The sequence below is a fragment of the Trichechus manatus genome, unplaced genomic scaffold (genome assembly GCF_000243295.1).
Source record: "Trichechus manatus latirostris isolate Lorelei unplaced genomic scaffold, TriManLat1.0 scaffold00244, whole genome shotgun sequence".
NCBI classification, from domain to species: Eukaryota; Metazoa; Chordata; class Mammalia; order Sirenia; family Trichechidae; genus Trichechus; species Trichechus manatus.
The window spans coordinates 1,474,015-1,487,155 of NW_004444180.1; the positions used below are offsets into that span (position 1 = coordinate 1,474,015).

The window sequence follows — 13,141 nt, forward strand, 5'->3', positions numbered from 1 at the left end:
TTGGATTAGGGCCCACCCTACCCTGGTAAGACCTCATCCTGACCAACTGCATCTGCAAAGACCCTGTTTCCAAACAAGCTCACATTTTGAGGCGCTCTGGTGGCCTGGTTCTTAAGCACTCGGATGTCAACCAAAAAGGTTGGTGTTTCAAGCCCACCAGCCGCTCCGTGGGAGAAGCTGTGGCAGTCTGCTTCCGCAAAGCTTCCAGCCTCGGAAGCCCTACGGGCAGTTCTACTCTGTCCAATAGGGCTGCTATGAGTTGAAATCCGCTCGATGACGGTGGGTTTGGGTTTTGGTTTTATTCGCCCCAGAACCTTCTTTTGCTCCTTTCGCAGCACTGCCTGATGCAGGTTTGGCGGTGGTGTTCGGGAGGCACAGCGTTATCACACGCCTGCCCTCTGAGCCCGCCCTTCTGTCCTCCAGGAGGTCAGGGGCTCTAGCCCGCCCGCACACAGCGCTGCCCTGGCGGATGTAAAGGGGAAGGGACAGGGATGGCTCGTGGACCAGCCAGGACAGTCGTGAGTGCAGCTGTGACCAGCTGTGCCTGGAGGTAGCGGTACAGGTGTGTGTACCTGTTCGTGGATAGAGGGGAAGGCGTGGAGGCAGCAACCTCCGAGGCGGGCAGGACCTGGGGGGCACCCGCGACCCTGCACCATGAGGGGGTGTTGCCGCTGGGACCACGATGTTCTGAAATCAGAAATGGCTCTTGCTGGAGTTTAAACGAAACCAAGTATATAAGCGTCTCCCAGTCTTAGCGGGGACTGCATTCCTGGAACATTCCATGTCTATTGAAATCCAGCAGACTCATTGTTCAGCCTCTGGGGTGCAGCGCTGAAGACGGGCGTTCCACCCACGTGCCCGGACACGGGAAGATTGAATTGTGTGGACTGTCACCTGATGTAATGCAGGCCCTGCCACGAAATGTCAGAGGGGGCCCCCACCACTGTGAAATCCAACCCCCAGCAAATTCCCAAATGGCCCCGCCGGGAAGAAGGATGGGAAGGAAGTGTTGGAGAACTCGGGTGTGGGGCCCTGGGGGGGCACGGGGCTGTCCAGTCCTAGGGCAGCTGCTGGCCCTCGTGGGCGAGAGCCCTGGAGGGAAGAGCACATGGCCGCACGGCTGAGTCTGGGTGACAAATGGAGGTGACCAGCATGGTGCGTCTTTAAGGAGTTTGACGGTGACCTTGTATCTTGGTTATCTAGTGCTGCTATAAAAGAAATACCACAAGTGGATGGCTTTAACAAACAGAAATTTATTTTCTCACGGTTTAGGAGGCTAGAAGTCCAAATTCAGGGTGCTGGCTCTAGAGGAAGGCTTTCTCTCTGTCACCCCTAGGGACGGTCCTTGTGCTTTGGCTCCTTGGACATGTCCATGTGCTTGGCATCTCTCTTCCGCCGTCTCTGCTGGCTGGCTGGCTTGTTTAATCTTTTATATCTCAAAAGAGATTAACTCAAGACACACCCTCCACTAATCCTGCCTCGTTAACACGACAAAGACAACCTCTTCCCAAATGGGATTGTAGCCACAGGCATAGAGGTTAGGATTTACAACACAAATTTTGGGGGACACAATTCATCCTATAACACCCTGGAGGCTGGGTGGCTGGCCAGGCAGTAGGCTTGGGACTGCCCTGGTATCCTGGAGAGTCGTGTGTGCATGTGTGTGCGTGGGTGTGCACATGTGTGCACAGGCGTGTGTGTGTGCGTGCGTGTGTGTGTGCACGTGTGTGCAGGCATGTGTGCGTGTGCATGCATGTGCACACACACACGTGCACGTGTACAGGGAGCCTCTGTCCTGGTCTTCAGGGCAGGGGGGAAGGAGGGTGGGTGGGAGAAGCCTAGCAAGTTTGGGCCGCTGAGTGGGCAGAGAGGCGTGTCCTGGCCTGAGGGCACCCTGGATCCCAAGCTGCAGGCCTGGAGGAGGGCTCGAGTGCCCGAGAGAACGCTGTGGGTGTCAAGGGCCATGTAGGCCTGGGACTCACGCCAGGAGAGAAAGGGCCCACCAGAGGCCCGAGGGGCCAAAGGGGAGGTTTGTGGGCGGAAGAATGCGGCCGGGGAGTGGGGGTGGGCGGCGGTTCAGAGTGAGGCACAGCCACCAGGCTGCTCCCGGCAGTGACGGGGAGGCAGACTGTGGGCCGGCGGCAGGCTCGGGCAGGCGGGCAGGGAGGGGCGTGGAGAAGGGGGCACCAACAGGAGCGTAGCACCCAGGGAGGGGGAGCTGGACCTGGACACTTCCCTAGGGGTCTGAGTGACGCGCCAGACCGGGAGCCGGTGGGGTCCCAGGGCCCCTGGGGAGGAGGTCGCAGCTGCCCTAAGTCAGGAGGGCTCTATGCAGTTGGGGGGCTGCCTGGGGGTCGGGGGCTCCATCCTGGGGGCGGCGCCGGGTGCCCCACGGGGTCTGAGCCTCCGCCTTCTCTCCTCCGCAGGCCTTGTGAAGCTGGGGATTCACTGTGTCACATGCCAAAAGGTCGCCATCAAAATCGTCAACCGGGAGAAGCTCAGCGAGTCTGTGCTGATGAAGGTGAGGGGGAGACCTGGCCAGGCTTGGGGGCTGCGCTGGTGGGGGCGGGGCCTGGGGGCGGTGCTGGTGGGGGCGGGACCTGGGGGCGGTGCTGGTGGGACGTTTGGGGGCTCAGGGGCGGGGCATGGGGGTGCGCTAAGGGCTCCCCAAGTGGTTCCGCTCCTTTCTGCCGGACACCGATGGGGCTCCTTCCCGGGATGTGCCCTCGCCCCTCCTCTGCTGGCGGCCTCCCCGGGCGTCTGGTCAGCTCCAGCCCGGTGCCCCTTTTTTCCTGCGGAGGTGAGCCAGGCACGCCCTGGCCTGGGGGACAGGCCCATGAGTGGGGTGGCAGGAAGCCTGTGGCCCAGCGTTGGTGCTGCTCGGACCTCCTGGGCAAGCTGGCTGGGCCTCAGTTTCCCTAACCGAAATCTGGGGGAGACCCCCGTCTCTGAGGGTAGAAAGAGGAAATGACAAGCCCGAAGAATCCCACTCAGCCTCCTCTTCCTCCGTGTTTTTCCTCTCCCTGCCCCTGTCCCGTGGGGGGTGCAGACTCTGCATGGAGGAGGCCCAGCCTGCCTCCCCCCACTCCACTGGGGCCTGATGTCGTGTGATGGGCAGACTGCGGGTGGGGCGGGGACTCCTGAAGTCTGCCCAGACTCATAGGGAGGGACTTTTAGGGCCTCTGGGGTTCCTAGTCCGAGGCCCTGCTCCCCTCACCCTGGCCCCTGGGCTTGGAGTCACATGAGACCTCTACAGCCCTGGGAAGCAGCCCTCCCACCCCCATCTCCCCTGGGGCAAGGAGGCTGGAAGCTGGCCTGACCCAGCCTAGCCCTCAGCACCTCCCTGAGGTCTGCTCTGGGGCTGGGTGGGTAGCAGAGTGGGGCTCTCCTGAGTCCCCTGCCCTTGGGGACAGTGCACTCTGATGTTCTCTCTCTCCCAAGCAGAGCTGGGGAACCAGCTGACTGCAGACTTGTGGGGGAGGGGGCTACTGTCCGGTCTAGGGCGGGAATGACGAGTCCCTCTGATTGCTGGGGACAGGGATGGACTTGGGTGGGCCAAAGGGGGGAAGCTGGGCACCCGAGGGGAGATGGGCAGTTTTAAGAGGAGGTGACAGAAGCTTGGATGGGGTGGGTGCTGCGCAGGTGTGAGGGGCAGCTGAGTTACAACTTGGCCTTGGAGCTTAGGATGTGGTGAGGGACAAGGAGGTCAGGGACAGTGCCTGGCTGGGGCCTGGGCATCTGGGTGGGGGGACAAAGGGAGGGTCTGCCTTGGGGTGGGGGGCGAGGACTCAGTGTTCAGTGGAGGCGCTTCAGGTTCAAGATACTGTGAGGGACCCGAAGGGGGGACAGGATCTCCATGGGAGGGGGCGGGGAAGGCAGATGGGGGGGTGCCCCGTGAAGGACTAGGAGCACGAAGGGCTGCAGCCAAGCGCCATTGTGTCCCTGTGTCCCCAACTAGGACCCATCATGACTCAGAGGGACTCCCGGGCCCAGTGATCAGGATGGGGCTGGGGGCAAGGTGGAGTATTGCGGGGCTGCCAGCTCCCACAATGGCCTGTTCAGAAGTAGGACAGGTGTCCGGTCCTGGGTGTCTTTGGTCCAGGATGCTCCCGGAGGCTCTGGAAGGGCAGGGAGGCTGTGCTTGGGGCCACTTCTGCCCCCCCCGCCCAGGGCTCTGGGATGTGCTCTACCCTCTCCCCTCAGAAGCAGTGCCAGCTGGGGGGCTGTGAATGTGGGGGACACACCCTGAAGGGTCTGCCCATGCCCTCACCCCCCACAGCACACAAGCACACACGTGCATATGGAGCCCCACATGGGCATGCGTCCTCACACGTATATACACACACACATAAATGACACACACATATGTACATATACATGGGTACATAGATAGGCAGACACACATACAAAGGCACACATATATGAGCACACATAGGTCCATATACTTGGGCACACATATACATGAGCATACATACACACAGTCACACACATACAGGGGCACACATACATACACATACATGGGCACACACGTACACATACATGAGCACACACATGGGCACACATACATGCACATACACGGGCACACAAATGGGCACACGGGCACATACATGGGCACACACAGGCACACATATGTGCACGTACATGGGCACACATACATACACATACACGGGCACACACATGTATGGGCACACTTACGTACACACGTGGGCACAGACACACATGGGCACACACACATACCCAAGCATATGCACACACATATGGGCACACTCACACCACACGGGCACACTGCACGTCCACAGCTCTGCCTGAGGCCTGGCCTTGCTCACCGCTGCTCTGAGGCAGCCCCTGGTCACCTGGCCAGGCCCCTGCCCACCCCCTGCCTCCCCGGCTCCTGTGCAAAGTGGCGCTGTCCGGCTTGGCCTCCAAGGCTGCCCTGCTCTGGGGGGGAGAACCTCCCCACGGCAGTTGGTGGAGGAGCTGCTACGCTCTCTGGCAGGAAGCCCTTGGAGACCACCTCCCCAAATCTCCAGGCACAGGCCCTGAAGCCAAGACTCAGATAAGAGGGGCAGCTCAGGGTGGCTCAGGAACCAGGTCTGGGGAAGGGTTAGGCTACCTGACTAGCACCAGGCTTCACTCGCTCCCGGACAGGTCAGTGTGGTGAGGGCCTCCGGCTTCAGGGGCTGCCCCGTCTCCACCCACGGGCGCCCTGCCAGCTAAGCACGGAGCTCTCGCCCAGGTCTCCCCACTCTCTCAGTGGTAGAGGAGGGCTGCAGGCGGGTGTAGCCCGGGGGGTCCTGGGGCCCTCCTCAACCTCCAGCCCCTGCGAGATGGCACCACAGCCCTCATGTCTCTGTCTCCTCTGCCAAGAGGAGGCCCCATGAGGGCAGGATGAGTGGCCCATGTCCCTCTTCATCCCCTCACACCCAGCACCTACCTGCAGTCGCTACAACTGCCTCACTGGCCATGCTGGTGGCCACGCCCCTGAACCCGCGCCCTGGCTGCCACGCCCCTGCACCCGTGCCCCTGGACCCCACATCCCGCGCTCCTGCACCCACTCCCCATGCCCCTGCACCCACGCACGGAGCCCTTGCACCCGCATCCTAGCTGCCACGCCCCTGCATCCCCAGCCCGCGCCCCTTCACCCGTGCCCCGTGCCCCACGCCCCCGCCCCGCCCTGACGCTGTGCTCTCTCTGCAGGTGGAGCGGGAGATAGCCATCCTGAAGCTCATAGAGCACCCACACGTCCTAAAGCTCCACGACGTTTATGAAAATAAAAAATATTTGTAGGTATTGCTGGGTTTGGAGAGCTGGGGCGGGGCCAGAGGTGGGGCTGCTCTGATGGGGGAGGGGCCCAGGGCAGGCGGGCCCTGGGGCAGGGACTGCAGCCCCCGCTGGCAGGACCTGGGTCTTGGAGCTCCCACTGCTGGGGGCAGGGCTGGTGAGTGGTGTCCCCGGAGGGCCCAGGCAGGGACAGGGGGACTCAGCACAGGGGGCAGAGTCTGATGGGTGAGCCCCTAGGCTGCTCGGCTCCCTGCTCCTTCACCAGACCCCTGGCCTGCGCTGTTGGGGCTGGCGGAACCACCACGTGGGCAACAGGTCTTCTTGAGGAGAGGGCTGGGGCCCCCTCCCACCACTGCTGCATTGAGGGGCAGGGACACTTGGCACACCCGGCCCCAGAGAGCCTTCTGCCCCTCCCCGAACTCTGCCCAGGGCTCCTATTGGAGGTCACCACAGACCCTTCCCCACTTCCGCGGAGCCTGTGCCCCCTCTGCCCTGTCTACTCCTCCACCCTCTGGCTTGGGGTCCCTCACCCGCATCTGGATTCCTGCACACCTGCCAGTACAACCTGGGGATGCCCCTCCTTCTCAGCTTTGGCCCTGGGCTGCTGAGCCAGCAGAGGCCAGTGGGATACTTGTCCGCCCCCTTCCTGGCAGGACTGGGGGTTCAGCAGGCATGGTTGGAACCCCAGCTCCACCCCCTGCTCCCTGTGTGGCCCCAGGCAAGTCACCCGACCCTGTGGTCTTGGTACTCTCCTGGGAGTGGGGGGGGAGGATGGGGGGTTGGGATTGTGGAGCAGGGACGCGCCCCAGTTCTTCCAGGACTGTGTGTGTGGTCTCAGCAAGGCCCTTGTGCCCTCTGTGTGTGAGGGGGGTGAGTTCAGGGGGGGACTGAGTGAGGAAAGGCACATGGGGCACTGCCCTGGGAAGCCCTCCTGGTCCCCAACGCCATCTCTGGTCACTCAGCAGGAAGCTTGGGCCCAGGGTGGCATCTTGAGGTCTTCAGTCCCAGAGTCCTTGGGCTCTAGGGTCCTCTCGTATTTGTGTCCTGAGTCCTTGGTCCTTTGTTCCTTGGATCCTGGGGTCCTTGAGTTCTTGGGCCCTAGGGTCCTTGAGTTCTTGGGCCCTAGGGTCCTTGGTTATTTGTGTCCTTGAGTTCCTGGGTCTTAGGGTCCTTAGGTTCTTGAGTCCTTGATTCTGGGTCTGAGGGTCCTTGGGTCCTTGAGCCAGGGGTCCTTTGTTATGTGTGTCCTCGAGTCCTTGGGCCTAAGGTCCTTGAGTCCCTTCGTCCATGGATCCTTGAGTCCCTGAATCCTTGGTCCTAGAGTCCTTTGTTCTTTGGGTCCTTGCTCAGTTTCCGTGGCCAACACCAATAAGGTCCTGCTCTGCCAGGCAGGATATTACATCAGTGGGGACGAGGATGCATGCTAGCCTGGTCTTACAAACCAGGAAACGGGCAGGAGCATTAGGACAAGTGGAAAGCTGCACGGCTGGTAGGCGCAGAGCAGGACAGACACCCCAGGGGAACCCGGACCCCTCACCCCTGCCGTTCCAGCCACACCCTGCTGGGCCTTGCTCTCACCCTTTCCCCTCCCTGGGTCCCCAGCAGACCTGCTCGAGGGTCACCTCCCGGGCCATTCTTGGCCCCCACCTCCTGAGCCCCCCTGTCTTGAGCTGCTGGTTGGGGCTCCCTGAGGGCTAAGGGCGTGTCTGATTCAACTGCAGCCCAAGAGCCCAGCGTGGGCTGGCCAGGGAGGGGCTTGAAGGGCAGAGAGAGGAGGCGGGCCGGTGACCCCCCTTCTCCATCAGCAAGGACAGGGCCTGACAACTTTCATCCTGGGGCTTGCTGTTCCTCGCTCTCAGACCCTGGGCACTCACAGGTCTCCTCTGCCGACTGCCCTGCCCCACCCTCCCAGGCCCGGTCCTGGGGGCAGGAGGGTGGAGGGTGCCAGGCTGGGTGGGGTTAGGACAACTTAGTGGGCTTTGAGGATGTGGGGGGGGGGCATCGGGCTCCTTGCCCTGGAGGGTGGTGGGTGCTGGGACGTGTGCGGTGTTGGGGTGGGGGACGGGGTGATGGCCGCAGCCTCCGGCTGGCGCAGCGCGGGCTGGCGGGGGGCCTCAGGGGCAGCTGCACACCCCGTACGTAGCAGCCTGACGCGTCCGCTGTCTGTCCCAGATACCTGGTGCTAGAGCATGTGTCCGGCGGGGAGCTCTTCGACTACCTTGTGAAAAAGGGAAGGCTGACCCCCAAAGAGGCCCGCAAGTTCTTCCGGCAGATCATCTCAGCGCTGGACTTCTGCCACAGTCACTCCATATGGTGCGCGCCCCCACAAGCTCCCATCTCCTCTGGGCCCCCTTGCCTCTCAGGGGCCCCTTGTCCCCCAGGTTCCTTTGTCCCCCACAGGTGCCCCTGTCCTCCTCAGTGCCCCCTGCCCCCCAGTACCACCTTCCAGGTGCCCCCCCATCGTTCCAAAGTGCTCCCTCCCCTCTTCAGTGCCCCCCAGCCCTCCCGGCTGCCCTCTTCCCTCCAGATGTGCCCCCACCTGTCCTCGCCTGCCCCTGGCTCTCTCCTCCAGCCTGCCTGGAGCAGACAGTGCCCCTCCCCTGATCCCCCTCCAGGGGGACATCGGAAGGTTTCTGCCAGGTGCCCACCCAAGGGTGCAGAAGCCCCTCCTCAGCTTTTACAGGAGGCCAGGCCAAGGAATCCACCCCTGAGTGTCTGGGGGCCTCGGCTCTCTTTTAGGGCAAGTCCGGTGTTCTGTGAGGCCCTGGGTCACAGCAGGACAGGTGGGGGAGGCAGGAAGGGGAGGGGCGCAAGCAGCCCTGGTTCCTGGCTGAGGAGAGCGGGGTGCAGCCCCACCAGCCGCTGAGAGAGCCGGAGCCAGCGGGGAGGGCCCGAGGATGAAGGGTGGCCAGGAGGCAGGAGGGATTTTGCACCCCTTTCATCCCCAAAAGACCAAAAGAAGAGCCAGCCCACGCCAGCAGACCACTTCTGATTGGCTGGCTGTGACATCACCAGGCTGGGCTGCCATTGGCCCCGTGTTTGTGTATATTGGAGTTTGGGGGAGGGGAGGCAGCTCCCGCGGTGGTGCAGGGGAGGGGGGAAAGGGGAGTCGCCCTGGGGCTGTTACAGTCAGGCTTTGAACCCAGGGCCCTAGGGGCAAGGGGCGTCTCCGAGGCCCGGGGGCTCCGGAGAGGAGAGGCTGACGCGCCCACCCGTGACGCGGCCTTAACCCACCTTCCTCCCCAGCCACAGGGACCTGAAACCAGAAAACCTCCTCCTGGACGAGAAGAATAACATCCGCATCGCCGACTTCGGCATGGCGTCGCTGCAGGTTGGCGACAGCCTGCTGGAGACCAGCTGCGGGTGAGTGGACGCGCCCGCTGTCCGCCCGGTGCGGTCCAGGGCCTGCGGGCTGACCGCGGCGAACCTCCGGAGCCTGCCCGCGTGGCCGGGCAGCCACCCGCGGCCTCCCCCTCCTGGCCGCTGCTGGTGCTGCACGCCGGGTCCGGCGAGGGAGGAGCAGGTGATGTCCGGTCCAGGGCTGCTGCTCCAGCGCACAGCCCGGCCAGGCCTGGGCTCCTAGCCCGGCCCTGTGGGTGCCTCGATAGGACGGGCGGGGGGCGTCCAAAGGCAGACTGAGAAAGCGGCCAGCGGCCTCTGCAGCCAGGGAGGCCCCGGGGCCTTTACTGCCCGCCCAGCCACGGGGCCATGAAGCCGAGGGCCACCTTCTAGCCTGCTTGCCCTCACTGTCTGGGGTTGGAGCTGGGGCTTGGACCCCCTTCCCCAGCACACAGCCTAAGCTCTGCAGGCGGGGGAGGGGGATGGGCCCAGCAGGTGCCCTTGCCAGCCCAGACACCCTTGGTCTCTGCCCCAGCTCTGCAAGGCTGCCCTGCCCGGGTCACTACTTGCCCGCTAAGGAGTGAGAGCCGGTGTGCAGGCCCCTCCCCTCTATGCAGGCCCCGCCCCTTCACATAAGCCCCTCCCCTCTGGGCAGTCCTCTCCCTTTACAAAGCCGCCTCCCCCTCAGTACAGGCCCCTCCTTCAGCAAAGCCCCCTTAGGTGTCTGCTCTCAGCAGTGCCTGCCCCTACCCTGTCCCCATGGGGTTAGAACCGAGGACAGCCCAAGTGAGGTCTGGGCAGAAGGCGGACCTTCCCCGACGTGGTCTGTTCCTACGAGCAGGCAGCGGGTTTGGGTTGTGGTGAGTTCGGCCCAGAGTCCATGAGCGCATCCTGGACAGCTGGCATTCTCGGGGTCGGCGGGCCCCACCTCAGCCCGCGGCCTCACATTGGCGCATCCACCCGGGGGAGCGTGTGGAGCAGGGGGAGGCTGGCAGGAATGGGCAAGAGCAGCACAGGGCCAGGGAGGAGCTTCTGGAGGCAGTGGGGAACAAGAGGCACACCCTTTTTAGTCTCCACCTTGGTGGTCCTGGGGGGTGGGCTCGGAGGCCCAGGCTGGGGGGTGCTGGAGAAGGGTTCCTGCGCGCCTCCTCTGCTGACCTGCAGCTTTTGTTTTTAGGTCCCCCCACTACGCCTGCCCCGAGGTGATCCGGGTAAGTAGCCAGCGGCCCCACCCCTGCTCCGGCCAAAGGGGCCTCCCTGCCCCCGGCCTGGGCACCCACGGACCCTGCTCTCACCTGAATCCGCCCCCTGAGCCCCTCCACCCGCGAAGACCCCAGGCCAGGCCCTGCGCTTCAGCCAACTGCCTGGCCGTTACTGTCCGCAGGGTGAGAAGTATGACGGCCGGAAGGCGGACGTGTGGAGCTGCGGCGTGATCCTGTTCGCTCTGTTGGTGGTGAGGCTCCACTCCGTCCCTGCGCCCACCCCCCTCTCCTTTTCTTCTCCTCCTCTTCCTCTGTGCGCCCTCCCCATTCCTTCTTGTCCCCCACCCCGTCCCTGCGCCCACCCCGTCTCCCTTTTCCCCTCCCTGCTCCCTGCGCACCTCTCCCTTTCTTCCCCTTCTCTTCCCCCTTTTCTTCCACCCCGGTCCTTGCGCCCGCCCCCAGTCTCCCCGCCCTCCGCCCCCTTCTCCCCTCCTCCCTCCCTTTCTTCCCTGCCCACTCTTCTGCCCTACCCCCGTCCCCTTCTCCCCTCCTCCGCCTCCTGCTTCTCCTTCCCTACCTTACCACTTCCTCCTGGTCCCTTTTGTTCCCCTCCTTTCCCTTCCCGCCTTCTCCTCATCCCCGTTTCCTCCTTCCCCTCTCTGTCCCCGCCCCCGCCCCGCCCCTCTCCCCGCGGCCGGACCTGCGCGGAGCTGTCCGCGGTGCTGCCCGCAGTCCCGTGCGCGCTTACGCTCCCCTCGCCGCCCGCAGGGGGCGCTGCCCTTCGACGACGACAACCTGCGGCAGCTGCTGGAGAAGGTCAAGCGCGGCGTCTTCCACATGCCCCACTTCATCCCACCAGACTGCCAGAGCCTGCTGCGCGGCATGATCGAAGTGGACGCGGCGCGGCGCCTCACGGTGCGTCGGGGGGCCGCACTGCACCTTGCCCAGCCATGTCCGGCCCCCACCAGGAAGCCCCCTCCTCCATCCCCTGGGCAAAGCTGCGCCCATCTGCGGTGGGCCCGCCTCCCTTGCCCCCTTCTTCCTTCCTTGCTGCCTTACATCACCATCCCCCAGTCCAGCCCTTTCCCGGCCGCTCTGCAGCCTCCCAAGTGCGCCCCACCTGGTGACAAGTGCAACTGTCTCCAGCGCCTCCTCCTGGGCACCTTCCTCAGGGAAAAGGACTTCTGGGCCTGCGGTGAGGGGCGGGGAGTTTTGGGGGTGTGAGCATGTGTACAGCTGGGCGCAGGGCAGGCCTCTTCGTGTGGAACAGGGGGGTCACAATGTGTGCGTGCGTGTGTGCACTTGGATGCACAGGTGTGTCTGTACACAGTTGTGTGTGAGTACACAGATGGGTGGCAGGGCAGACCTGTGCCTGAGTGTGGAACAAGGGAGATCACGATGGGGGCACAAGTGTGTGTGCACACAGGTGTACGTGCACAGGTGTGTGCGCACAGGTATGTCGTACATGCACAGGTGTGTGTGTGCACGAGTATGTGTGTGAGTGCACAGGTGGGCAGAAGGGCAGGCCTGTCCCTTTGAGTGTGGAAGCGGGGATCCTGCGCGCGCATGTGTGTGCGCTCTGCAAGCGTAGTTGTGTGTGTACAGGCGGCACGGGGCAGGTCTGTGCCAGTGGACGTGGTGTGTGTGCACAGGTGTGTGTGCACAGGTGTGTGTGCGTGTGTACAGAAGGGTGGTAGACCCGTGCCTGTCACTGGTACAGCGGAGGTCATGCACGGACAGGTGGTGGCACAGGTGTACCCAGAGCTCTGCTTGTGCCTGGGAGGCATGTGTCCGCCGTTGATGGCCTGGGTGCAGTGGGGCTGCCTGTGTGGTGTTCTGGTGAAGCCCGCAGCCGTTCCTACAGCCAGCACATAGTGAGACATTGGGGGAGGGTCCAGGTGAAGCCACCAAGCCAGGGTTCCCCCCCCCCCTCCAGGCGGGCTGGGGCCTGGATATTCGTCCCAGGCTAAGGGCTCCCTGTGGGCTGGCCTTTCCGGGATGTGGGGACTCACCCCGGGGCTGCCCTCTTCACTTTCCCCAGCTGACTCAGGGAGGAGAGGATGCGTCTGTGTGGCTGGGGCTGCCCTCTGAGCCTCCTGCTCGCACCTGAACCCCAGCCCCGCCCTGCACACAGGTGGACCAGGCCCTCCTGCTCCCCTGCCCTCCTCCCTCTGGGTCTCCCCCCAGGGCCACCAAGGCTGAGGCCTGACCCTGCCAACACAGCAACCCCGGGAGAGGGCCCCCTGCCTCCTGCCTCCCTGCCTCCCTGCCTCCCTGCCTCCCTGCCTCCTGCCTCCTGCCTCCCTGCCTCCCTGCCTCCCTGCCTCCTGCCTACCTGCCTCCCTGCCTCCCTGCCTCCTGCCTCCCTGCTCCCTGCCTCCCTGCCTCTTCCCTCCCCTCCTCTGGCCCCTGCCCTGCCTGGAGCCTTGCCCCCAACCCCTTGCCTTCTCTAGGTTTGCTTTTCCTCACCACTGGGTGGGCAGGGGAGCCAGCCTGGGGCCACTGGGAGTGCAGCCCCTCCCCAGCCTCCCCTCTCCCACCCCCTCCCCTCTTCAGACTTCTCTGCCTTCCCCTCCTCCTTGCTCACCTTCTTCCCTCCCCCCTCCTCATCCTTTCCTCCCCTTCCTCCTCCCTCCTCATCCTCCCTCTCCCACCTTCCTCCCTCCTCATCATCCTCCCTCCTCCTCCTTCCCATGCTCCTTCCCCTTCCCTCCTCTCCTCTCCACCCTCCTGCCTCCTCATCCTCCTCCCCCTGCCTTTCTCCCCTCCTCTCTACCCGCTCTTCCTTCCCGGGCCTCCTCCCCCTTCCCGCTCCTCCT

The 13,141-nt window shown here is 63.9% G+C and overlaps 1 protein-coding gene across 1 annotated transcript in view; it reads left to right on the top strand.

The window, feature by feature from the left end:
• Positions 1-273: 273 nt before the first annotated feature.
• BRSK2 (BR serine/threonine kinase 2) overlaps positions 274-13,141 on the top strand; it is a 33,565-nt gene continuing 20,697 nt past the window's right edge. The window contains exons 1-11 of the mRNA XM_004389421.1: positions 274-279; positions 424-518; positions 964-1,022; positions 2,427-2,521; positions 5,698-5,783; positions 7,954-8,094; positions 9,028-9,144; positions 10,298-10,331; positions 10,505-10,573; positions 11,091-11,517; positions 12,259-12,322. Of these exons, the coding sequence (XP_004389478.1) occupies positions 274-279; positions 424-518; positions 964-1,022; positions 2,427-2,521; positions 5,698-5,783; positions 7,954-8,094; positions 9,028-9,144; positions 10,298-10,331; positions 10,505-10,573; positions 11,091-11,517; positions 12,259-12,322 (1,193 nt within the window). The remainder of the gene's footprint in view (positions 280-423; positions 519-963; positions 1,023-2,426; positions 2,522-5,697; positions 5,784-7,953; positions 8,095-9,027; positions 9,145-10,297; positions 10,332-10,504; positions 10,574-11,090; positions 11,518-12,258; positions 12,323-13,141) is intronic.